At 49.1% G+C, this 24,327-nt stretch overlaps 2 protein-coding genes across 8 annotated transcripts; one reads left to right on the top strand and one right to left on the bottom strand.

Annotated features, from left to right (window-relative positions):
• Window positions 1–380: 380 nt before the first annotated feature.
• On the bottom strand, window positions 381–15,310 carry LOC146757296 (uncharacterized). 7 transcript variants are annotated; one of them, XM_085522662.1, is made up of 7 exons: window positions 14,977–15,310; window positions 6,758–6,950; window positions 3,201–6,302; window positions 2,825–2,915; window positions 2,511–2,573; window positions 1,858–1,926; window positions 381–1,766 (listed from the first exon to the last, which is right to left on the bottom strand). In XM_085522662.1, the coding sequence occupies exons 3-7, from the start codon at window positions 3,252–3,254 to the stop codon at window positions 619–621; spliced, it is 1,425 nt and encodes a 474-aa protein (XP_085378788.1). In that variant the 5' UTR covers window positions 3,255–6,302; window positions 6,758–6,950; window positions 14,977–15,310; the 3' UTR covers window positions 381–618. The 7 variants fall into 7 exon arrangements, with proteins under 7 accessions (XP_085378788.1, XP_085378787.1, XP_085378786.1 ...); XM_085522661.1 differs by having other exon boundaries at window positions 3,201–3,387; window positions 3,727–6,950; window positions 14,909–15,045; XM_085522660.1 differs by having other exon boundaries at window positions 14,909–15,045.
• Window positions 15,311–17,176: 1,866 nt separating this feature from the next.
• Window positions 17,177–22,698, top strand: LOC146757295 (uncharacterized). The gene has a single exon (XM_085522659.1). It carries the CDS (start codon window positions 18,203–18,205, stop codon window positions 19,670–19,672), a length of 1,470 nt encoding a protein of 489 aa, XP_085378785.1. The 5' UTR covers window positions 17,177–18,202; the 3' UTR covers window positions 19,673–22,698.
• Window positions 22,699–24,327: the final 1,629 nt, after the last annotated feature.

The following is a 24,327-nucleotide window of genomic DNA, read 5'->3' as shown; positions in this document are numbered from 1 at the left end:
AACCGTAGAATCAATGCAATCAATCTCTCCAGCTGCATCTGCAGCGCCTTTCTCCCCTCCAGCAGATCAGCACTCCCTCCCAGCTCGGTGCTGTCTGTGAACTTACGGAGGGCGCACTCAATGCCCTGATCAAGGTGTTCAATAGGAGCTGAGCCCTGGGGGACACCACTCGTGGCTGGCCACCAGCCAGCAAATGCTGCTCTGGGTGTCCAGGACAAAACTGCCTGGCCTCAAACGAGGCAGAGGAGCCACGATGCCATGTGAGGTATCTTTATGGCTGTCTGTACATCGCACAGCAGGCCCGGCTGCCCCTGCTTCTCCCCTCCATGGGAGCTGGGGGGCTGTGACACGGCACAAATGAATGCAGGCAGAGGGATACGTCAAAGGAAACACAAAGCATTTAATGACAAATCATAGAAAACAATGAGTAACAGAAACAACAATATTCCTAAAATTGCCATCCCACAACAACTGAGTGTCCAGACAGTGTCCCATCCCACTGCAATGATGACTTTGGAGGATGGCTCTGTTCTGCAGGGGAGGGATGGGGCTGCTGCTGGTGCCCCTGGAATGCTGCCGCTGCTGCCTGGTGCTGCAGGGCCGGCGAGGAGCTCAGGGTTACAGGTAGCCGTACATGTCAGCTATGGCCATTTCTATCTCCCGCTGCACCAGGAACTGCACGGGGCCGATCTTCATCTGCTGGGCCGCCCGCTGCCGCTCCTCCTGGGCCAGCCTCTTCATGCGCTCCCGCTCAAGCCGCTGCTCGGCTGTGATGGGCAGCGATTCCTCCAGCACTCTGGGTAGCGCACGGCCACCTGCCCGGGGCCCCACGCAGGGCACAAAGTCCATGGGGCGCTGTGGCCGAGGCTGCTGCTGGTGCAGCTGTGGCAGTGGGTCCCTGCACAGCACTGAGCTCCTCCATGGTGTCTTCTTGGCAGCGTTCTCCTTCCGCGCCGTGCTGCCTGGAGGTGCCGGCACTGCCTTGGCTGAGCCTCTGCCTTGGGGCTGGAGGGCAGCAGGGCTGGCGCTGGGTGTGGGTTGGGGCTGCACAGAGAGTGGCTGGCGCACCGGCCCCACCACAGTCACTCTCTGCCCCAGCGGGTGCACGGCCTGGATGGATTCACACAGGTGCACGTGCAGCTCGCTGGCAGTGCCCTTTTGCCCGCTGCTGCTGGCTCCTGTGTTGGCCCCAGGCTGCTTCACTTGATGTGGGCGTTTGCAGCCTTTTCTTTCTTTTCCTTCCTTGCTTGGCAGCAGCTTCCTTTTCTTGGCTGGAGCGCTGCTGGTGGGCTGCTCCTGCTGGGAACTCTCCCCTTTCTGGGCCATGTCAGCAGGCGCAGGGCGCTTGGCCCGCTTGGTGCTGCCCCTCTTTTTCTTATCTGCCACCCGGCAGATAGTAGAGCCCAGTGACGGTGGAAAGGGAGCATGAAGAACCTGGGGCTGCTTTGGCTGCACCTCCTCAATGAGCTGTGCGGGTTGGGCTGAGGGAGGTGTGGTGACAGCCAGCGTGGTTGGCAGCGGACTGAGCCGGGCACTCGCTGGTGGCACGACAGGGCACAGCCGTGTCATCTCATACTGCAGCTCAGACAGGAACCCAGGGGATGGTGGAAGCCCCCAGAAGGGGTCGCTGTGGGTCCCGCTGGCAGCCTGTGCCTCCATGCTGAGCTCTGTGCTTTCCCAGGGGTTGTCAGGGAGCTCAGCGATGAAGCATCCTGGGGCAGGGCTTCTCGGCTTCTTGTGAGGCACCTCAGCAGCTCTTGACACATCTGAAAATGCAAGATGATCACCGTTTTGGGGACTTCCCACACACACTCTGTGCAAACACACACCTGTGGGCTGTGCAGCCCCCAAACTCACCACTGATCCAAGAGAGCAAACCCTGAATGCCCGTGATGTCCTCCGGCACATCCGAGCTGGTCGCCACTGCTGGGAAAAGCAAGAAAATGCCCAAGGTTCAATGCCAGCTCTCCAGTACCATGTTCATCCCGTACCAAGGGATCTCTGGTGGACGTTGTGTTCCCATTACAGATCAGGACGGCAAAGTTAAGTGTCAAGCCCAGGGATTAAGACCCCAGGAACAGACAATGAGAACAGTTCCAGGAAAGAATGGACAGAAAGCCAAAGTAGAAAGACAGTGCACCAAAGCCAGACGTCCACTGTGTGTCTGTGCCTCTCTTGGGTGCTGGGCCACACTCTGTGCTCCTCCCCTGGCTTTCGGCAAGGCTGCGCTTTGATAGAATGCTGCTTGCATCAGCTTCTGACACGAAGGAGACAAGAAAGACATGAAGAGCATCTCAATGGAGGAAGATTTGAGCACAGCCAACAACAAGCTTCTGGTCTTCAACAGCAGTTTCTTCAGTTTGCCTTTCTGCTGCCACAACATTGTGCCCTTTCTGCAGTCAGCAGAGATCTGCAGAGTCCTTTCTTCTCTTTTCCATCACACACACTGCCCTTCATGCAGCCCTATTTAGAGGCAGGTACCCACACCACAGCTCACAAGAGCTTCTTACCCATGGAGGCTTTCCGTTTCCCCTCTTGTTCCGCACCGTTCCATGGATTTGCGGTCTCCGTCCCTACAACAACAGATCAGGTGTTGATTTCACAGATACCAGCGAGAAGCTGAAATACTGTCCAGTAAGCCCATGCTCCCCCAGAGAACAGAAGGATGCTACTTTGACAGCCCAAACACAATCTGTTTGATCACTTCTCGCTGCGCCTTCCTGCAAATCTTAAGGTTTCTTGACATTCCCTGCAGCACTGCCCCCGCCCAGAAGTAACAGTCAAATATCTCCACACTTCATGACAGAGGGCTGAGGACACTCACTTTTGCCTGGCAGTAAGGACAGGCCATCCCCATCGAGTCCCTCTGTGAGCTGAAAGGCGACGCTGGATCCTTGGCAGCCTGCTGGCTGCTTCTGAAGAGAGAAAGGAAGAAACATGGGAGGGAACGTGCAGCCACGGTTTGCAGAGAGGTTCCAGATGGTGCCAGAGATGGGATATCAGAGTGCTGAGACACTATTTATCACTAAGGGAAAACAGCCTGAGCCACATTCCTGCCATTAGCCCAGGCTGTCAGCAGTGAGCACAGAACCCGACCATTTATTGAGGGCACAAAGGACCAGTAGGGCTCCACCCGCTCCGTCCCTTCCCTTAAAAATGAGACAAAGGAAGAAGAACCAAGCAAAGAAACCCAGCCATACCTTTCCACTCACAGAGCAGAAATAGGAATAGCAGTCATCTCCTGGCTGAGACATGGCTGGTGAAGTCTCAGAGGAAGCTGAAGCTCCCAGGGCTCTCTCCACAGGAACGTGCCCCGCTCTTGGAAAGAGCTGGCTTCACTCTTCCTAAGACTGCCTCGAACCCCGAAATCTCCTTTTGGACAGGAACCTTGCAGAAAGTTGCAACAAGTGAAAAACTGTCAGGAAGAAGCATTTTCCCAGCTTTCTTATGCACCCAGCCATCTGCGGGGCAGTGCAGCACAATTTGCTCTTGGTGAAGGTCGCGTTTGTCATGTCTGACATGAAGCTGGGAACCTGGCAGCAGTTTTCCAGGGCAGGAATGACATTTCATCATCCTCACCGTAAGATGGGATGGAATTTCCACAAGAACCCATTTCCCTGCAAACAGCCATGCTGAGGGGCACCGCTGGAGCTGGGAACTCCTCCCCAGCACAGCTTTTCTGCTGAGACACCTCCTGGCAACCACCCAGCACCAAACCCAGCTCACCTGCTGGGCCTGCTCAGCCCAAGCTGTGCCCAGATCACGCACACGCCGCAGTGCTGCTTCAGATGGGCTCTCACAGGGTGATCAGCTCCAAGGAGGGCCCAGAGCTCAGTCTGCGTGCAGACACTCACCAGAGCACCAGCTCTGCTCACCACCTGTGGTACAAATGCTCCCACCCGGCAACGGTTGTGACCTCAGCGAGTGTCTGCATCACTGCTGTGCTTTCATCATAGGCGAAGGGAATGGACTCCTTCTAGATCCAAATGGTAGGAAACCAATGCCAGGGTCATCCAGTGGGGTGTTTTTAAGTAAAATAACAGAGAAGTGAAGCTGAGTCTAGTGCAGCCCAATAAAAACCAGTAAAGGCCAATATGGCCTCATAGTGGTCAATGGAGTTCCAGAGGAACCTGTAGGAAACAAAACCCAAGGCCAGTGCAGCCATCTCTGGTTGGGGTTTTAAGCCCCAGGGCTGATATCAGCCTCTCAGACTGTGGCTTTAAGTCCCAGGGCAGTGCTGGCCTCCCCAGCTGTGTCTGCATCTTCAGGCTCTCAGGCTGGTGCCGGCCTCTCTCAACTGTGGCCATGGCTTCAAGGCCCTGGACTGTTTCAAGCTTTTCAAGCTGTGCCTTTAGTCTCCAGGGCCTTTTTCAGCCCGTCTGTCTGTGGCTTTGGCTTTAAGCACCATGGCTGTTGTCCAATGGGCAATACTCCCACATTTGCCAATGACCATCACTTTACAGGAGGTAGTGAATGTTGACAGTTCCCCTTTCATTTTTCCTTGGCACTTAGGTTACAGAGTTCTCCTATGCTATGTGCAGGTGCAATACCTCTGAGCAACCATTTTGATGGTTTCAGCAAAGCTCAGGGCAACAGGCTTTGGTCATCCTCAGATTTACATGATGAGAGAGACAGAAAGACAAAAGTTCAAGGTAATAATCATTTCTCTTCTTCTAGTCAGCGTGCCATAACTAAACCTGCCATACTAAGACTTTTGTCCTGATAGGGATGTTTCCTTAATCTCACACTCTTAGCACAACTATTTCTGCTGAGATTAATAGAATCATAGAATCACAAGGTTGGAAAGAATCTACACCGTCATCTAGTCCGTCCAACCACCCTTTATCATACCTACAGAAAACCACTAAACCATATCTCCTTTGTCCCTATCCAGATGTCTCTCGAACACTGCCAGGATGGCAACTCCACCACCTCCCTGGGCAGCCATTCCAGTGCCTGACCGCTCTCTGAGAGAAAAAGTTCCTTCTTATGTCCAGTCTAAACCTCATCTGATACAACTTGTGGCCATTTCCTCTTGTCCTGTTTGTTGCCTGGCCCGTCCTATCATAACCTCCCTTCAGGAAGTTGTAGAATGCAATGAGGTCTCCCCTTGAGCCTCCTCTTCTCCAGACTGAACAATTCCAGCTCCCTCTGCCTCTCCTTATAAGACTTGTGCTCCAGACCCCTCACCAGTTTTGTTGCCCTTCTCTGAACACGCTCCAGGGCATCAATGTCTTTCTTGTAGTGAGGAGCCCAAAACTGAACACAGTACTCAAGATGTGGCCTGACCAGTGCTGAGGACAGAGGGATGATCACCTCTCTGCTCCTGCTGGCCACAATATTTCTTATACAGGCCAGGATGCTGTTGGCCTTCTTGGCCACCTGGGCACACTGTCAGCTCATGTTCAGTTGAGCATCGACCAACACCCCCAGGTCCCTTTCCTCTTCACAGCCATCCAGCTACTCTGCTCCAAGCCTATAGCGCTGCATGGGGTTATTGTGGCCAAAGTGACAGACCCAGCACTTGGCCTTGTTGAACCTCATCCCATTCACCTCAGCCCAGTGATCCAGCTTATCTAGACCCCTCTGAAAGGCCTCCCTACCCTCCGGCAGATTGAGACCACCTCCAACTGGGTGTCATCTGCAAACTTACTGAGGGTACACTCAATCTCCTCATCTAGGTCAACAATAAAAATATTAAACAATATGGGCCCCCGTACCGACCACCAGAGACACCACTGTTGCAGAACGGCGGGAGAAAAGCAAACGACCACACCTGTCATTGACATATGATCAGCTATTCTCGTTTATTCCTTGGCTGCATGTACCTTTATAATACGGATAATTAGCTCATACATATTGCAAAAGTGGAGCTCATCATTGGTTCCCAATTACATACCATCCCTGAGTATCTTAACAGCTTGTTGTTATCAACTGAAAGCTACTCCCTTGCTGAGTTCCCAGAACCATGGCTAGTTCCTCACCATCCCTGGGCATCTTGTTGTTCTCGCTGTCCTTGCAGGTGGTATGGCTGCTTGATAAACTGCACCGTGTTTACGACCCTTCTCAGCTAACTAGCTGTAAAAAACACTCTCTACATTTCCCCTGTTTTCTTTCTGGCTGAAAAGGGGTTTGATTTAACGACTGATTAATCATATTTAACAAGCAGTTGAGTTCATTTGTTCAATCAGTTCTCATGTAGTTTTATCCTGCTCCGTAGCTGCTCTTTGAACTCCTCATCTCAATCCATGGCTGCTGCTCCGTAGAATTCTTCTTGTATTACAACAATTTCAAGATACTGCCTATAGAGTAACAACACTACTTAAATTAATAACATAAGTATTATAACTCAATCAAAGCCTCGATTGACAATACTCTAAAAGTGAAAAAAGAGACAAGTCAAATACAACATAACAACATTACTGTTAAACCCACTAAAAAGAACAAATATGTTTGTACTGCAACCTAAGTTTCTGCAACCTGAAAATAAATCCGTGAGGGTCCCATTGTGTTAATCTGTAACTGATTTGGAAAATTCTTCAATTTTCATATACTCTGATACATTGATTTTTAATGACCACTAAAATTTGTGCAATAAATGCTTTTAGGATGCTCATAACCATGCTCTACCAACTGAGTTATCTGGGCTAATAATTGATTAATGATCGCACAGTTTAATGGAATAGCATGTCAAATAGAACCAATTTTAGAGGACAAATGTACTAGAGTATCACTAGGGGCATTAATACTTACTGACCCTTAAGAAACAGCAAGCCATGTTGGTGGTGGATGCGACAGGTAGTGCCAGCAGGCCGTCCCCTGCTTCAAGGTGCACATTTCCTCTCTCACCCATCACAGATTCTCTCCTGCATTCAGGGTCTGAAGGATTTCTTCCAGTTGTACACCATATCCGCATGGCCAGTGTGTGATACAGAGCCCAAGTGGAACACCTGCTTGGAAAACAGAATAAACTATCAAATTTAGTTCTATTAGCATGCACTTTTGTCTAAAATGATGCATGGTTATATTTTAAAAATCCCAATTAGTTGGATGTAAGAGAGGTATCTATTCTATGATACAGGGTCTTCTCTTTGACTGGGATTCCTTTCCAGGTTTTGTCTTTGCAAATTAAGAAAAGCTAATTAATAGGCTAATAACATCATAACCAAACAGTACTAAAACATTGAAAGAGCTATTCTGGTAGATTCTAGCATTGATTACATCACAGAATCACAGAATCACAGAATTACCCGGGTTGGAAGGGACCTCAAGGATCATGTAGTTCCAACCCCCCTGCCTAGCAGGGCCACCAAACATACACATTTACTAGATCAGGTTGCCCAGGGCCCTGTCCAACCTGGTCTTGAACACCTCCAAGGACGGGGCATCCACAACCTCACTGGGCAGCCTGTTCCAGGACCTAACCACCCTTCTAGTAAAGAACTTTCCCCTAACATCCAACCTAAATCTTCCCTCCTTCAACTTAAAACCATTTCCCCTAGTCCTGCTATTATCAGCCCTTTCGAAGAGTTTACTCCCCTCCTGGGAGTAAGTTCCCTTCAGGTACTGAAAGGCTGCAATGAGGTCACCCCGCAACCTTCTCTTCTCCAGGCTGAACAAACCCAACTCCCTCAGCCTGTCCTCATAGGGGAGGTGCTCCAGCCCCCTGATCATCTTTGTGGCCCTCCTCTGGACCCTTTCCAAAATCTCCATATCTTTTTTGTACTGAGGGCTCCACACCTGGACACAGTACTCCAGATGGGGCCTCACAAGAGCAGAGTAGAGAGGGACGATCACCTCCCTATCCCTGCTGACCACCCCTCTCCTGATGGAGCCCAGGATCCCATTTGCTTTCCGGGCTGCCAGAGCGCACTGCTGGCTCATGTTAAGTTTCTCATCTATCAGGACCCCTAGGTCTTTTTCAGCCGAGCTGCTCTCAAGGACAACTCCTCCCAGCCTGTACAGGTGCCTGGGGTTCTTCCGGCCCAAGTGCAAAACCTTGCACTTTGCCGTGTTGAACCTCATTAGGTTCACCTGAGCCCAGCTTTCCAGCCTGTCAAGGTCCCTCTGAATGGCATCTGTTCCCTCCACCGTATCGACTGCACCACTCAGCTTGGTGTCATCAGCAAACTTGCTGAGGGTGCACTCCATTCCCTCATCGATGTCATTAATAAAGATGTTAAAGAGCACCAGTCCCAAGACAGACCCTTGAGGGACGCTGCTCGTTACCGGCCTCCACCTGGACATAGAGCCATTGACCACCACCCTGTGTCTGCGGCCTTTCAACCAATTGCTTATCCATCTAGTTGTCCACCCATCAAATCCACCTCCCTCCAATTTGGAGATGAGGATGTGATGGGGGACCATGTCAAAGGCCTTGCTCAGGTCCAGGTAAATGACATCGGTTGCCTTCCCTTCATCCACCAACACCATCACTCCATCATAGAAGGCCACAAGATTAGTTAAGCATGACCTTCCCCTGGTGAAGCCATGCTGGCTGTCTCGGATCACATGCTTGTTCTTTATGCGATCAAGCATGTTGTCCAGGAGGATCTGTTCCATAATCTTCCCAGGCACAGAGGTGAGACTCACCGGCCTGTAGTTACCCGGGTTGTCCCTGCTCCCCTTCTTGTAAATGGGAGTGACGTGACCCTTCCTCCAATCATCCGGGACCTCACCTGACAGCCACGACTTCTCAAATATGATGGAGAGCGGCTCAGCAACCACCTCAGCCAGCTCCTTCAGGACCCTGGGATGCACGCCATCTGGCCCCATAGACTTATACTCATTCAGTCTAAGGAGGCACTCTCGGACTTGCTCTACCCTTACAGTGGGGAGGGATTTACCTCCTTGGTCCCCACATGGAGGTATGGGGGTGCAAGACTTAGGGACGTGAAAAAGACTAGAATCCTGGCCACCAGTGAAGACCGAGGTGAAGAACTCATTCAGCACCTCAGCTTTCTCTTCATCTGTTGAAGCCATTTCTCCTTTTAAATTTACCAGAGTAGGTACGCCCATTTTGGCCTGTCTCTTCTGGCCAATGTACCTGTAGAAGGTTTTCTTATTGTTTTTCACATCCCTTGCCAAGTTCAGTTCTGCCTGCGCCTTGGCTTTCCTGATCCCACATCTGCAAGTTCGGACGGCATCCCTGTATTCTTCCCGGGTGACACAGCCTTGTTTCCAGAGCTTGTACACCCCTTTCTTCACCCTCAGTTCTCTTAGCAGGTCCTTGCTGAGCCATGCCGGTTTTCTACCTCTCCTGCCCACTTTCTTAATCAGGGGAATGGAGACCTCTTGTGCTGCCAGGAGGGCATCCTTGAACAGTAGCCAGCTCTCCTCAACGTCCTTATCTTTGAGGGCAGCGCGCCAGGGGATCTTGGCCAGCATTCCATTGAGTAGCTTGAAGTCTGCTCTTCTAAAGTTGAGCATCCTGGTCCTGCTCTTTGCCAGGCCCACGTCGCTTGAGATCACAAACTCAACCAGGGCATGATCGCTGGAGCCCAGGCAGCCTCCAACCTTGACGCCTTTGATGATCTCCTCAGCGTTGGTGAGCAGCAGGTCCAGCAACGCTTGACCTCTGGTCGGTCTGTCCAATACCTGAACCAGAAAGCTATCATCAATGGATTCCAAGAGCCTTCTGGAGCTCTTGCAGCTCGCCGTGTGGTTTTCCCAACAGATGTCAGGATGGTTGAAGTCCCCCACCAGGACAAGAGCCCGTGAGCCAGACGCCTCACGCATCTGGAGCAAGAAAGCCTCATCAGCAGCCTCCCCTTGATCAGGTGGCCTGTAGTATACCCCGAATACCAGCTGACCTTTATTAGTCCCATCTCTAATCCTAACCCACAGGCTCTCAACCTGTTCTTGACTGTTTCTCATGGGGAGCTCCTCACAGTTTATCCAATCTCTGACATAAAGGGCGACTCCCCCACCCTTCCTACCTCGCCTATCTCTCCTAAAGAGCCTATAGCCATCGATGGTAGTATCCCAATTGTGGGAGTCATCCCACCATGTTTCTGTGATAGCAACAATGTCATAATTTTCAGAGTGCATCACAGTTTCCAGTTCCTCCTGCTTGTTACTCAGGCTCCGTGCATTAGTATAAAGGCACTTCAGCCGGGCTGTTCGTCTCACCACCTTCATAAGCGATCCAGGATCTGCTAGAACAGCAGCATCCCCAGCATCCCCCTGCCCTACTCCCTCCTTTTGCACTCAATCTTTGCCCACAGAGTTTGGTACAATCCCTCGAATGCACCGTTCAACCCCAGTAGCCATTATTCTGCCCCCTTCCCCCTTCGTTCCTAGTTTAAAGACCTATCAATGAGTCCCGCTAATTCTTCAGCTAATACCCTCTTACCCCTCAGGGACAGGCTGCTTGCATCAGCAGCCATCATTCCAGGTGCAGTGTAGATTGCCCCATGGTCAAAATAGCCGAAATTCTTGTGTCTACACCAGCTCTTAAGCCATCTGTTTAAGAGATGGGTTTTTTGGATCCTCCCTGTATCTTTTCCTGACACCACGGGCATAGAAGAAAAGATCACCTGCACCCCAGCTCCTTCAAGTATTCGCCCCATTCCCCTGAAGTCTTTCTTGATGGACCTCAGGCTTTGCTTGCCAACTTCCTCACTGCCAGCCTGAATTATTAAAAGTGGGTAGTAGTCTGAAGGATGAATCAATCTAGAAATTTTCTTTGAAATGTCCCTGACCCGTGCCCCAGGAAGGCAGCACACTTCTCTGCGGGTAGGGTCAGGCCGGCATATAGGGCCTTCTGTTCCTTGCAGAAGGGAGTCACCTACAACTATCACCCTTCTGTCCTTACGTGTAGAAGCAGTCTTGAGGCTTCAGGGTGACCGCTTCACCTGAGGCAACCTCATGGGTGCACCTGTTTCCACACTCTCACTAGTCCCCCCCTCAAGTTCCAGGGCCTCAAACCGGTTTCGCAGAGGCACCTGGGGAGCCGGGGATGGTCGTGATGGAGGATGCCCCTTCCGTCGAGCAGGTACCCATTTCCACTTCTCCTCCCTTCTCAAATTACTGCTGGGGGGAAGAGAGGACAGGGGGCCGGCTGCAGTGTTGCCAGCTGGCTGGTTCCCCTTTACCACCTGTTTGTGAGGTGGCAGGGGCTGACATGCTCCATTAGGAGCCTCGACTGTGTGCTGAGAACTTGAGGCTGAGAGGGACTGACACCACCAGTCAATCTCCCTCTCACACTCTTTTATAGTCCTCAGTCTCTCCACTTCCTCCTTCAGGTCAACTACAAGGCTGAGCAAGTAGTTCACCTGGTCGCAGTGAACACAATCACTGCCTCCCTCACCCAGCACTGCAAGGGCCAGGCTCTGGCACTCAGTACAGCCAGAGACCTGCACACCAGCATCTTGCGTTGGGGGCTCAGTCTGAGTTTCCTCAGACATTTTGGCAGCAGCCTTCCTATAAGGCATGTGCAGGACCTCAGTCGGGGTCTCTGCAGTCTTCTTGGTTGCTGCCTCCCGTTTCTGTGAGATCGGGACCCTTGTCTTGGCCTCCTCAGTATTTCTGGCAGCAGCCTTTCACCGGAAAAATCCTGTTTAATCAAATCCTGTTTAATACACATCTGATCTATTACTAAAATAGAAGAAGCACACAACATCCTAGCTAATGCCTTAAACTCTAAATCTTGAGACTGAATTGGTAAAACAGAAAATCACACACTATGTCAAACTATTACTAATATTATCTATAACACAGCAAGTTACAAAGCAATACCACTAAGTAAGAAACACACAATTACAATTACTATAAAGGCTGGATGCTATTTCCTGCCTTCAGATGAGACTGAGCATATCATGCTGGAACCCACATAGGGCCAGTCCCTGTGGAAATACGAGCATATTCACGACCCCAAGTTGTCAGTGGTAGGGGACTGTCCCAAAGTCCTGTGGCCATATTCCAAACATTAACCATAGGCTGTTCCTTTAACACTGTGGAAGCCTCAAAATGACAATCCACATAAGCTGTATCTCTATGAACACGATTCAAAAACTTCAGCACAAGCAAAACAAGCAAAACCTTACATAATATTTTCAAAAAATTCAGCACAAGCAAAACAAGCAAAACCTTGCATAATATTTCTTGTAGTGTGTCTCCCATATTCCCCCTTTTTTGTTTAAGAATAATAAGAATGGATTTCAATGTTTGATAAATGTGCTCAGTGATAGCTTGTCCAGTGGGAGAATGAGCAATGGCTGTAGTATGTTTAACACACCCTTCTTGGAGGAAAGTTCGAGTGGCCTTAGAGGTATACGCAGGCCCATTATCTGTTTTTGTAGTATGTGGGATTCCCATAGCAGCATAAGCAGATAACCAGTGTTTACGGGTGTCATGACTGCGTTCACCTGTATGTGCTGTGGCAAATACGTAAGAAGAATGAGTATCTATTGTTACATGTGCATATTTTAGACAGCCAAATTCAGGAACGTGAGTGACATTTGTCTGACACAGTTGAAGAGGTGCTGTGCCACATGGATTTGTCCCAATTTGAGGCAAAGAGGTATCAGTCAAATTATGTAGCCGGTATTCAGTCGTAAACACGGTGTACTGCGTAGCAGAGAGGATCATTCTTAACACAATTTTCCAGTCGTGAGGGGTCATAGCGTAACTGTCACCGTTTGCAACCAAAAGATTGTATGTAAAGGCTGACTGAATTCTGTATGTTCTCGCTGACTCCCTTAGCTCCTTCACTGCCTCATAAGGCAGGGATTCCCAACGGGGGACCTGATTAGGAAAGGTGTGCAACGTGTCAGCATCACCTCTTAATATTGCTTCTTTTCTGCACTGCTCTAAGACATCACAGTACGCTGTAGGGAAATCTGTCATTCCTGCTTCCTTCAAATTATCATCAGGAGGAAATGCGTCCGATTCTCTTTCTGGATCTACTGGACCAGGGTCACAACGATCCCCTGGTTTCGGTCCGTCCGTGTCTTTAACCACGTTACACACGGGCTGCACAGACGCAGCCGCGCATGACGAGGGGGGGGCGGCACGGCGAGGCGCAGAGAATGACGTGGGCGGAGCAGAGGGCGGGGGCGCGACGAGCGACGTAGGCGGACTGAAGGGCGGGGGGGCCGTAGAGACCGACAACGCGGCGAGCGACGTGGGGGGGGCGGCAGGCGGCCGCTGGCTGGGAACGGCTGGTTGTGTCGGAGCGCGGCCGCTGTTCTTTCTTGCCCTGGGCTGGAGGTTTCCCGACCGGCGACGGCAGGTGACGGTGTTGTGGTTGTCCGAGCGGCAGTTCTGGCACCACACACTGACAGCTTGGCAATTCCGTCGCAAATGTCCCTTAACGCCGCACCGGAAACATTTAACAGAGGTGCTTGGGCCTGCACTGGTTACCGCAGACGCTTGTAAGGGTGCAAGAGCTGCTAACACTTGATTCTGGGAAGCCTCAGCCTGTGCCTTTAATCCTGCCCCTAGCTCTTTAATAGCCTCAACTATGAAAGCCTGAGCCCCCGTGGGCACACTCGATAATCTGTCTAACGCCTCCTCTATTGTCCAGTTACTCCTCAAAGTACTTAGAATGCCAGGAGCTGTAGCATTACAATTCTGAAGTGCACAATGTTTTAGCATTATTTCCCTCATGTACTCTGGTACTCCAGCCTTCTCTATGGCTCCAGCTACCTTATCTAGAAACACTCCAAAATCCTCATTTCTTCCCTGCTGGATTCCCATATAAGACGACGGCCCACCTGGTGCCTTGATCTTGTTCATAGCCTGCCTGGCCAGATACATTGACTCTCTACATTTAACTGGTCCTAATAAAGCCTGGGCCTCCGTCCGGATGAAAGGACCCACCCCTAAAAGTTCTTCAACGGTGACATTATACAAGGGATCTCCGGGCTGCTTAACTATCACAACGCTCTGTTGGCCCATCTCTTCCCAATAAGCATTAAATAGCAGTTGTTCGTGCTGCGAAAAAATCAACCTAGCTATAGCCCGACAATCAGATGGCAACAAAACCTGAGTACTCCAGATATAATCCAGTATCTGTCTCGCTGGCTCACTTTTTACTCCATACTGACTGACCATAGACCGCAATAGTGACAACAACCTCCAATCTAAAGCACTGATAGCAGCCTGTGTCCCGCCTGCAGCATTAGGCGAATACCCCCCCGGCAGCACCGCCTGTGGCACCGCTTCCAACCCCTCACCGTCTCCCGCCTCTAAACAAGCCCGCGCCAGCGCAGCCCAAGCCCCCCCCCGCTCCCGCGCGACGGCCTCCGCCAGGTCACTCTGTGCCCCAGGGAGCGGCTCATTGCAAAGGGGGGTCGAGGGGGCCGGCTGTAGCGCCATGGTCGATGCAGGCGGTTCGTCTGATACGGACGTGTTGGGAGACGGAGACGGGGCACTCGGCTCCGCAGCCACCGGCAACGCAGGCTCGGCGGCCGGCGGCAACTTTACGGTGGACACTGCAGGGGGCCCCGGGCAATCTGACCATTCATTATAATTCTTATTCCTCCCCGGGCACAGCTGCAGCTCTTCTCGCCTCATTATTGCTACCATTACTATTAATAATAATAACATTTTTAGTGACAGGTGAGGGCGGGGGGCTGCATTGGGCCCTATGGGAGCCCTCCCCATCCTGGCACACTCCCCCAGGCTGATCCAGCACTTCCATGTGGGTGATTGCAGCAAATCATTATAAACCACACGCCACCACTTCCCGCATTTTTTAGCCATTTTCTCCCCATCCATCATTCCCTGAAAAATTACATCTCCAAATTTATGCCATTCAGCAAGATCCTGCACTAAATGAGGATGCTGAAATAACCCTTTAGCATACCCATACGCTAATAACTTGGGGAGTTCCTTTTGCAAGTCTATAGCTTTAAATTGCCTCTGCCTAAGAAAAGCGGTAAATAAATTATATGCTGCTTGCCTATCCATGTTTTCGTCGATGTTGTTGCAGACCTCCAGGCTTCACCAGCACGTATCGGTTGAGCCCACCTGTCGTGGTCACTCGAGACGCAGAGCACCGAGTTCAGCTCTTTTTGTCGTCCGTCTAGCTGCGGGACCCGAACCCAGCGCAGTTCTACGCTCGTGGCAGCCCTTTTATTTCCCTTGGCAAGTATCACGTCGAGGGTCACCATTTGTTGGAAGTAACCGCGGGAGATGAGTCTCATAATATAATGGTCAACAGATCTCGTTTATTAGGTGTAACAGCATCTTATTTATACAGTCAGTAATAAGCTCATGCATATTGCAAAAGTAAAGCTCAGGATTGGTGGGTTACATATTACTTCATCTGACCTTTGTGGTTAGCCTTATAGTTACTTTTTCTTCACAGTTACACATCTTGTTTTTCCCTTAGGCCGTCCTTGCCTCTAGCTACATATTCTATCTTTAGCTACATATTCTGTCTTTCACATCCTGATTTCTCCTCAGCTGCTGCCTCCAGTCACGTACCTTCTTTTACAATTTAACTAATGGAGTTTCATCATGCCCTTTCTCACGAAGCCATTCTGCATAAACACTCTCCACACCATAGGGAGACACTGGGACCCACAGGGAAACATTGGGACACATAGGGACCCCATGGATTACAGTGGGGGACAGTGAGACCCATAGAGACACATAGGGACCCCGCTGAGACCCATAAGAGACCCCATAGAGGCACATAGGGACCACACTGAAACATATAGATACCCATAGGAAGACATTTGGGCCCAGAGATACCCTTAAGAGACCCCATAGAGACCCCATAGAGGCACATAGCAACCCATAGTTGGGACACTGGGACACATAGGGACACATAGTGACCCATAGGGAGACACTGGGACCCATAGGGGGACATAGAGATCCACAGGGGGACAGTGGGACACATTGGGACCTCATAGAGAGACATAGAGACACATAGGGACCCATTTAGAGGCATAATAACCCCATAGAGACCTATAGGGACAGCTAGAGATCCATAGGGAAACATTGGGACCCATAGGGGCTGTATGGGAGATTGGTAATCACAGCCTGAACCTCTGATTAATCAGCTGAGGCAAGTGTGGGGTCAGCTGCGGGAGCACAGGTGAGAGTAATGGAGCTGTGCTCCCGGGAGGGCTGGAGCTCGACTCCACCTCCTCTGAGACCTCATTTAAGGGCTGACCCTCACTCGAGCCGCTTTCCATTATCTTTCCGAGCTCCCTGTTACCGGGTGAGGTCCCAGAAGACTGGAGGCTTGCCAACGTGACTCCCATTTCCAAGCAAGGTTGTCAGGAGGATCCGGGCAACTCCAGGCCTGTTAGCCTGACCTCGGTGCCAGGGAAGGGAATGGAACGAATTGTCTTGAGGGAGATGACAGATGCGGCAGGTGTGGGATGAGCAGGAGATCAGACCTAGCCAGCATGGGTTCGTGAAGGGCAGCTCCTGCTTGACCAATCTGATCTCCTTCTACGATCCTGTGACCCATCTGATGGATGAAGGAAAGAAAGGCTGTTGATGTGCTCTACTTGGACTTCAGCAAAGCCTTCACAACTGTCTCCCATGCTATTCTCCTACAAAAGCTGGCAGCCCTTTTCCAACCTTGAGAATTCTGTGATTCTGTGAGGCAGCATCTCTTGGACATCGCTCTGCAGTGAAGACCGCCCCAGCTTCCTCAGCGAAGGCATCACCACTGGTGAGTTTCTCTCTCGCTTAGAACCTCTGTACATTTGTTACCATCTTTGTTACCATCTGTATAGTTACCACCTAGACAGGGTGTGAAAGACAGAACTGGTTTTCTTTTGTTGTCTCAAAGCTTGCTTCATGAGGCCTTCCTGATGATAAGACTGACTGACAACTGTTAAGTATCCTGGAGGGCGAATGGTGGGTGCCAATGTGCCATAGTGTTTCTTCTTACAATTGCAAGGGTAAACAGAAACAGGAAGAGCAGTCTTTTCTCAGGGGTGCTGCTCGAAGGAGGGGACCACTGCGGAAGGCGATAACGCTTGTGTCCGTCAATAGAGACACCCTCCTCCCCCGTCCTTGCTGGCTTATCTGTGGGCCAGGAATGCCACAAAAGTTGGTTTTTAATCATCTTTCGAAGAATGGTTGCCTGTTTGTTTGGAAGTTTGGTATTTCCACCAAAAATGCTGAGCTGCTATTCCCAAACTTCGAAGAGGAAAAATTCCCACCGAAATGGGGGATAAAAGGCCCTCGCTAAACTGGGGACTTTGGAGACAAACTCCCAAAGACACCTTTGACGGAGAATTCCCTGAGGGGAAAACTTTGTCGGAAGAACCCCGGGACCGGCTTGCTGCGGAGCTCCCTGGCTGTCTCCCATCCCCCGCGGTGATCAGACGAGTTCCTGAGATCAACGGACCTACTGTGTACCTCGCTGGACCCACGGTGGTGACTATCTCTTTTGCTCTCTGCAAAGACTCCTTGCTTACATTTCCTACTTTCCCTATTGCCTACCTTCCCTTCCCCGTCTCCCTAAAAAAAACACCTAGGTCTTTAATAAACTGGTTGGACCAACATTTGAACCGTTGCTTCTTAATCTCACGCCGGGTATACACATATCAAAGAACCTTGCCTCCCTCCTACAAATTGGAGCGAGACATTTTTTATTGGCGTAGTCGGCAGGATGCCCGCCGTGAGAGTGTTGTCCTTCCAAAAACTCCAAAATTTTTCTGTATGTACCTCCTGGAGTTGCAAGGACCGATAATTTTGGTAACTTAGATGTGAGCACCTCTCCAGGAAGACCGCTCCATATTCTGAAACTTTACTGCTTATGTGTTTACCTCTCGGGGACGTATGAATTAATTTTGACTATTTGCTCTTGTTTTATACGTGTGTGCCTCCTCGGGAAGACTATTTCGCATTTTTGTGGTTTAAGTAACTTGTAATATATTTTGGAATTTGAAAGTTTTGTGTGTGCGCCTCTTGGGGAAGTGAGGAAGTAATTTTTTGACGTTTGTGCTTCTCCAAGAAGTTTATTCCTTTCTGAGAAACCTAGAAGTGTTTTGTAACTTGTGTGGCTTTAAGCTTGAAGTTTTTCTGGCCTGACAGGGTAGCCAGGAGCGATTTCGGTGTTTACACTTTCTTTGTAAGTGTTGATTGGACTTCTTGGTCTTTTGTGAAAGGGAGGAATGATTGTAGCATTTGCATTTGTTTGATAGGTGCGTGTCTCCCTTGGGAGGGGTAAGGAGTTAAGCGTACCTTCTCTTCCCTTAGTGTGTATCTTTTAGGGTATTGAGAAATGAGTGAAATTGTTGCCACTATGAAAAGTGAAAATGTGCTATTTGACCTTTTAGAAAAGCATGGTGCTCGGCCCTCTTTATCAGGGGTGGATTGGGCACGACAAAACTGGTATAACTTGCAGAGTGTTTCCGACCGCATTCGTGTTTTACAATATGAGGCTCATACTCAAGCCGGGAAAGGAAAATCGTTTATTTGTGCGGTACTTGGTGCTGCTTTAAAAGCTGCCGTGGAGTTCCGAGATGAAAAGCATTCGGCAGAAACCCAAACCATACAAGCATTACAGGAATCAGTTAAAGTAATGCAAGAATTGGTAAAAACTCTGCAGAATCAAATAGTGAACCTTGAGGAACAATTACAAAGAGAGCAACATAATACAGTCTTGTTGCAAATGGCTTTTAAGGAACTATTAACATATAAGAATACTAGCAATACTGCTGTCCATAATTTGCCTCAAGAAAAAACTTTTCCTCAGAAGGAACTACAAGGAATAAAGGAAGGGCTTGGCAAATTAGAGGACTCGCCAGCCCAATTGCGTCCTTTGATAAAAACTGAATATACGTTTGATAACAGTGAGGATCTGGACCCTCAAATGAATGTTAAAGAAATTCCCTTTTCTGCCACTGAATTAGCAAAACTGAAAAAAGATTTTAGCCGCTCTCCAAAGGAATCAGAGACAGAGTATGTATGGAGGGTTAGTCTCACTGGTGGAGACCAAATACTGTTAACTGAAAAGGAAGCTGAAGGTTATTGGGGGCCTGGAGTATTTTTAACTACTGGTAACAACCGTGCTCCCTGGTCCCTAACACAGAGGGCTGCCTATTGGGCAGGTGGTCTTAACCCTTTAGAAAGGGGAGACCCTCTTGCCATTAATGGGACAGCTGATCAATTGGTTGAAAGTGTTCAAAAAGCTGCTTGTCTGCAAATGATGTATGATAGAAAGCTGCAGCCACATCATGAATCACCTATGATGATGCCTGTTGATCCTGAACGGATGACTCCTTTAATCAGGGGGCTTCCAGAATCACTGAAACCTATAGGCATACAACTGCAAGGAAAGGTACAGGCTGTGCCTCAGGGAGAAAGAACCCAGGCAGCATTAGGAGTTGTAACCTCTAACCATCTGCAGTCGGGATATAAAGTATGGACATGGGGGGAGGTTGCCCAAGAGTTGATTAATTATGAAAGGAAATATGGGCCTGTGGCTTCTTCCAGTAAATCTGAGCCAGGGGAAGTAAGGCTCGCAGCAACCACCCTTGCTCCTAGGTTACCTAGTCCAAAGCTCAGTGGAACTGGAAGGGTCTCACTGCCAGTAAGAACGGGTAGGCGAAATATTGATCATAAACGTAATCGTCTCTGGACACTGGGCTGGCAAAAGGGTGTTCCACGAGATCTGATGAATGGATTACCCACAATCAGGTTAGAGAAATCAGTTAACTGGTGGCCAGAACAAAAGCTCAAGGAAAGCTGATGCTTTCGCCCCCTCCCCCAGATGAGAGGGAGGTGGGGGGAGGAAGGCAGTGAAGGGTGGATGTTTATTAGAAAGCTCACAACAATAGGAGATCCTCGATTTAACACCTTCTGTCCCAAGGCCTCCCCACTCCTGCCAATTGCCCCTGTGAGTCACGATCCAGTTGCTGATAAGCTAGGGAAACACTTATCTCCCTGGCCAGCTTGTGTGGACTGACTCAGCTAACATGAGGCGTTTCCCTAACCTTAATGAAATCCCTTAACAAATATCCTTAGAAGGCTAAGGACACCCCGAAAAAGGAATGTAAAATATACTCCTCGATGGATTGTTCTCTCATTTTTTAATTGTATTAACAAAGCCCCAAAAGGGTAAGTTGTTGTTTTGTTTTATTTTACAGAAGATCCCCGTGGGACCTTCACTGAACAGAATGACTGATAGCTGACTTTAACCATTTGTGTTTTGTGACAGAAAAGTTGAAGATGTGATTGTGCTAGAATTCTGAATTTACCTCTCTTATTACATATTTTGGTTGCAATAGTATTATGCTTTTGTTTGTTGTTGTGGATTGTGATTGATATCAGTCCTTGGATCTGTTAAAACTTCACAATTTGGTTCAGAGTTTTTTCAGGTCATCCTGACTTTCTGGTACTTTCTGCACAGTGATAGCCATTCCTTCTGATCCCTTCTTTTACCCCTATTTCTCAAACTGATTATGATTTGCATGTAACTCCTCCATAGTGTTTCCAAATTCCTAACAAATTGGGAAATGAGCCAAGGGACCTATCTAATATCTATTAGATGTGGTCAAAAATGAAATCTATTTTAAAACCCTTTGCACTGATGTTTATCAGTGTCACATAAGTTCAGGAGTTCCATACAAAACATGGTTGTTGGAAAATGTCTAAGTTTTGATAAGAGATGTGTATGTTTCTGGGATTATCCCTCTTATGGTTTATACTGTGGGGTATCCCACACACTTTCCTGTGAAAAGTTCGGTAAACTATAACAGTACTGTAACTTGCCAGACTAGGTTTTATATCTCTCAGCAATTGAACTGCTTTGGAAATGCTCAAGTGGACAGCAGCTGACACAAATACCCCTATTTATTTGTTTTACATGTTTATTTGATACTATTGGTTATTGTCACTGTCTTTGTGATTTTTAAATGTCTATGGTATATGTAAGTATGGATTGCTAAAGGAAAGTTATATGGTACTAAGGGTGTTGTGGAAACTGAAGAACTGTGTTGTTTGATCTGTGGGTTCAGAAGGGAATGGGACAAACTGCTTTGATGGTATAAGAACTGTTAATGATACAGAAATATAATTGAGGGTATGTGAATGGAGCTTGGAAATTGTATAGAAAGAGGGATTGTAATGAAAGAATTGGGAAGAATAATAGCAGCTGCACTAGAGCAGGACCTGAAGATCCCAGGATGAGTTTTGCCCCCAGTGGACTGAATGCAACATGCACATAGCAGTGTAAAGATGTTTGTTTTCTGGTAGATACGGGTGCATCTCACTCTGTACTGCATCAAGAATTACTACCCTTAGATGATTTTTGTAACAATAGTAGGAGTAGGTCAACAAGAAAAAGTTTACCAATTAAATAAAGAAAGGAAGCTATGGGTAAAGCAAGTAACAAACAATAGGAATAAGTAACTGTAGCTCTAAATAACTTTTCTGAGTAGTTTGTATTGTAGAGAGATCTAATATAGTTGTTTGTTATCTTTTAAGAGCAGGTGTTCCACCTGGGCTCTATATCATGTACTGGCCATGCGGATGTGGAGCACATGTGAAAAAAACGTTGCAATCTCTAGCAAGAATTAAAACAGGAGAGAATCTGTGATGGGTGAGAAAGGCAAAGTGCACTTTGAAGCAGGGGACGCCCTGCAGGCACTGCCTATCACATCCACCGCTATTGTGTTCCTTCTGTCTTCTTTTGGTGGTTTGCCACCTCATAGTTGTTGATAAGTAATAATATATTAGCTTTGAAATTTCCATTTATAGAATTGTCTAAAATGAAAGCTGGAATCAGTGTATATATGTCAACTCAAAAAATTATGATCTTACATGTAACCTCATGTTTAGTTAGTGCATTATCAATCAAGATTGAATGATGATGATTGTTAACATTTAATTCCCCCATATCACCTATCCCTCTTTTCCCTTATGCTTACTTTTTTTTTTCCTTTCTTTCCTCACCACCGTGAATGGTCATTTGCGCATCAATTTCAAGCAACCTTTGAGCCACGGGGTGGTGTGAAAGACAGAACTGATTTTCTTTTGTTGTCTCAAGGCTTGCTTCATGAGGCCTTCCTGATGATAAGACTGACTGACAACTGTTAAGTATCCTGGAGGGCGAATGGTGGGTGCCAATATGCCATAGTGTTTCTGCTTACAATTGCAAGGGTAAACAGAAACAGGAAGAGCAGTCTTTTCTCAGGGGTGCTGCTCGAAGGAGGGGACCACTGCGGAAGGCGATAACGCTTGTGTCCAGCAATAGAGACGCCCTCCTCCCCCGTCCTTGCTGGCTTATCTGTGGGCCAGGAATGCCACAAAAGTTGGTTTTTAATCATCTTTCGAAGAATGGTTGCCTGTTTGTTTGGAAGTTTGGTATTTCCACCAAAAATGCTGAGCTGCTATTCCCAAACTTCGAAGAGGAAAAATTCCCACCGAAATGGGGGATAAAAGGCCCTCGCTAAACTGGGGACTTTGGAGACAAACTCCCAAAGACACCTTTGACGGAGAATTCCCTGAGGGGAAAACTTTGTCGGAAGAACCCCGGGACCGGCTTGCTGCGGAGCTCCCTGGCTGTCTCCCATCCCCCGCGGTGATCAGACGAGTTCCTGAGATCAACGGACCTACTGTGTACCTCGCTAGACCCACGGTGGTGACTATCTCTTTTGCTCTCTGCAAAGACTCCTTGCTTACATTTCCTACTTTCCCTATCGCCTACCTTCCCTTCCCCGTCTCCCTAAAAAAAACACCTAGGTCTTTAATAAACTGGTTGGACCAACATTTGAACCGTTGCTTATTAATCTCACGCCGGGTATACACATATCAAAGAACCTTGCCTCCCTCCTACAAATTGGAGCGAGACACAGGGGGACATAGAGAGACACTGGGACCCATAGAGATCCATAGGAAGACATTGGGACCCATAGAGAGACACTGGGACCCATAGGGACACATAGAGAGACACTGGGACCCATAGGGACGCATAGAGACCCATAGACAGTCATTGGGAGCCATAAGGATAAATTCAGACTCATAGAGACCCCATTGAGACCCATAGTGCCCTAAAGAAACCCATAGCGACCCCATAGTCACCCATAGCGCCCCATAGGAACACAAAGATACCACATAGAGTCCATAGACACAACATAGTGACCCATAGGGGCCCAAGGAGACCCCATAGCACCCCATAGCTAATCCGTAGTGCCCCATAGCGGCCCATGGTGCCTCATAGACACTCCATTGTGCCCCACAGCACCCCATTGCACCCCATAGGGACCCATAGACACCACATAAGGCCCTACAGCCACTCCATAGAGCCCAATTGAACCACATAGACACCCCATATTGCTCCATAGTGCCTGTAGACACCCCATAGAGCCCCATAGAGACCCACTGAACCCCATACAGACCCCATGCAGACCCCATAGAGCCCCACAGACAATCCATACATCCCCAAAGACACCCCATAGTGCCCCAGAGGGACAACATAGCGCCCCATAGAGACCCCATTCTTCCGCATAGAGCCCCATAGCAAACCATAGCACCCCATAGTCACCCATAGCGCCCCATAGGAACCCAAGGATACCCCAAAGCACCCCATAGCCACCCTACAGCACCGCATAGCCACCCCATAGAGCCCCATAGACACCACATAGTGACCCATAGCGCCCCATAGGGGCACAAAGAGGCCCCAAATCATCCCATAGCTACTCCACAGTGCCCCATAGCAGCCCATGGAGCTTCATAGACACTCCCTTGTGCCCCACAGCGCCCCATTGCACCCCATAGGGACCCATAGACACCCTATACTGCTCCATAGAGCCCCATAGCACCCCATAGTGCCTCACAGCACCCCATAGCACAACATAGTGCCACATAGACACCACATAAGGACATATAGCTGCGCCATAGAGCCCCATAGACATCCCATAGAGCCCCGTAGGCAACCCATTGTGCCCCATAGAGCTCCCATAGCCACCCGTAGAAACTCATTTTGCCACATAGACACACCATAGCGTTCCATAGACACCCCATAGAAACCTCAGAACGCCCCATAGAACCCCATAGAGCTCCATAGGCACCCCATAGAGCCCCATAGAGAACCCATAGCCACCCACAGAACACCATAAAGCCCAATAGGCACCCAATAGCCACCCCATAGTGCTCCACAGACATCACATAGAGCCCCATAGTGCCCCACTTCGACACACAGTGCCCCACTGAACCCCATACAGACCTCATAGAGCCCCATAGACACCCCATAGTGCTCCATGGAGCCGAATAGGCACCCTACAGTGCCCCATAGCCAGTCCACAGCACCCCATACTACCCTATAGAGCACCATAGACACCCTTAGCATCCCATAGGGACCCATAAAGACACATAGCACTTCATAGACACCCCATAGAGACCCCA

This window comes from Coturnix japonica, chromosome 23 (genome assembly GCF_054131305.1).
Source record: "Coturnix japonica strain WE chromosome 23, WE-NBRP24, whole genome shotgun sequence".
Classification (NCBI taxonomy): Eukaryota; Metazoa; Chordata; class Aves; order Galliformes; family Phasianidae; genus Coturnix; species Coturnix japonica.
This window is presented reverse-complemented; position numbering and strand designations above follow the sequence as displayed.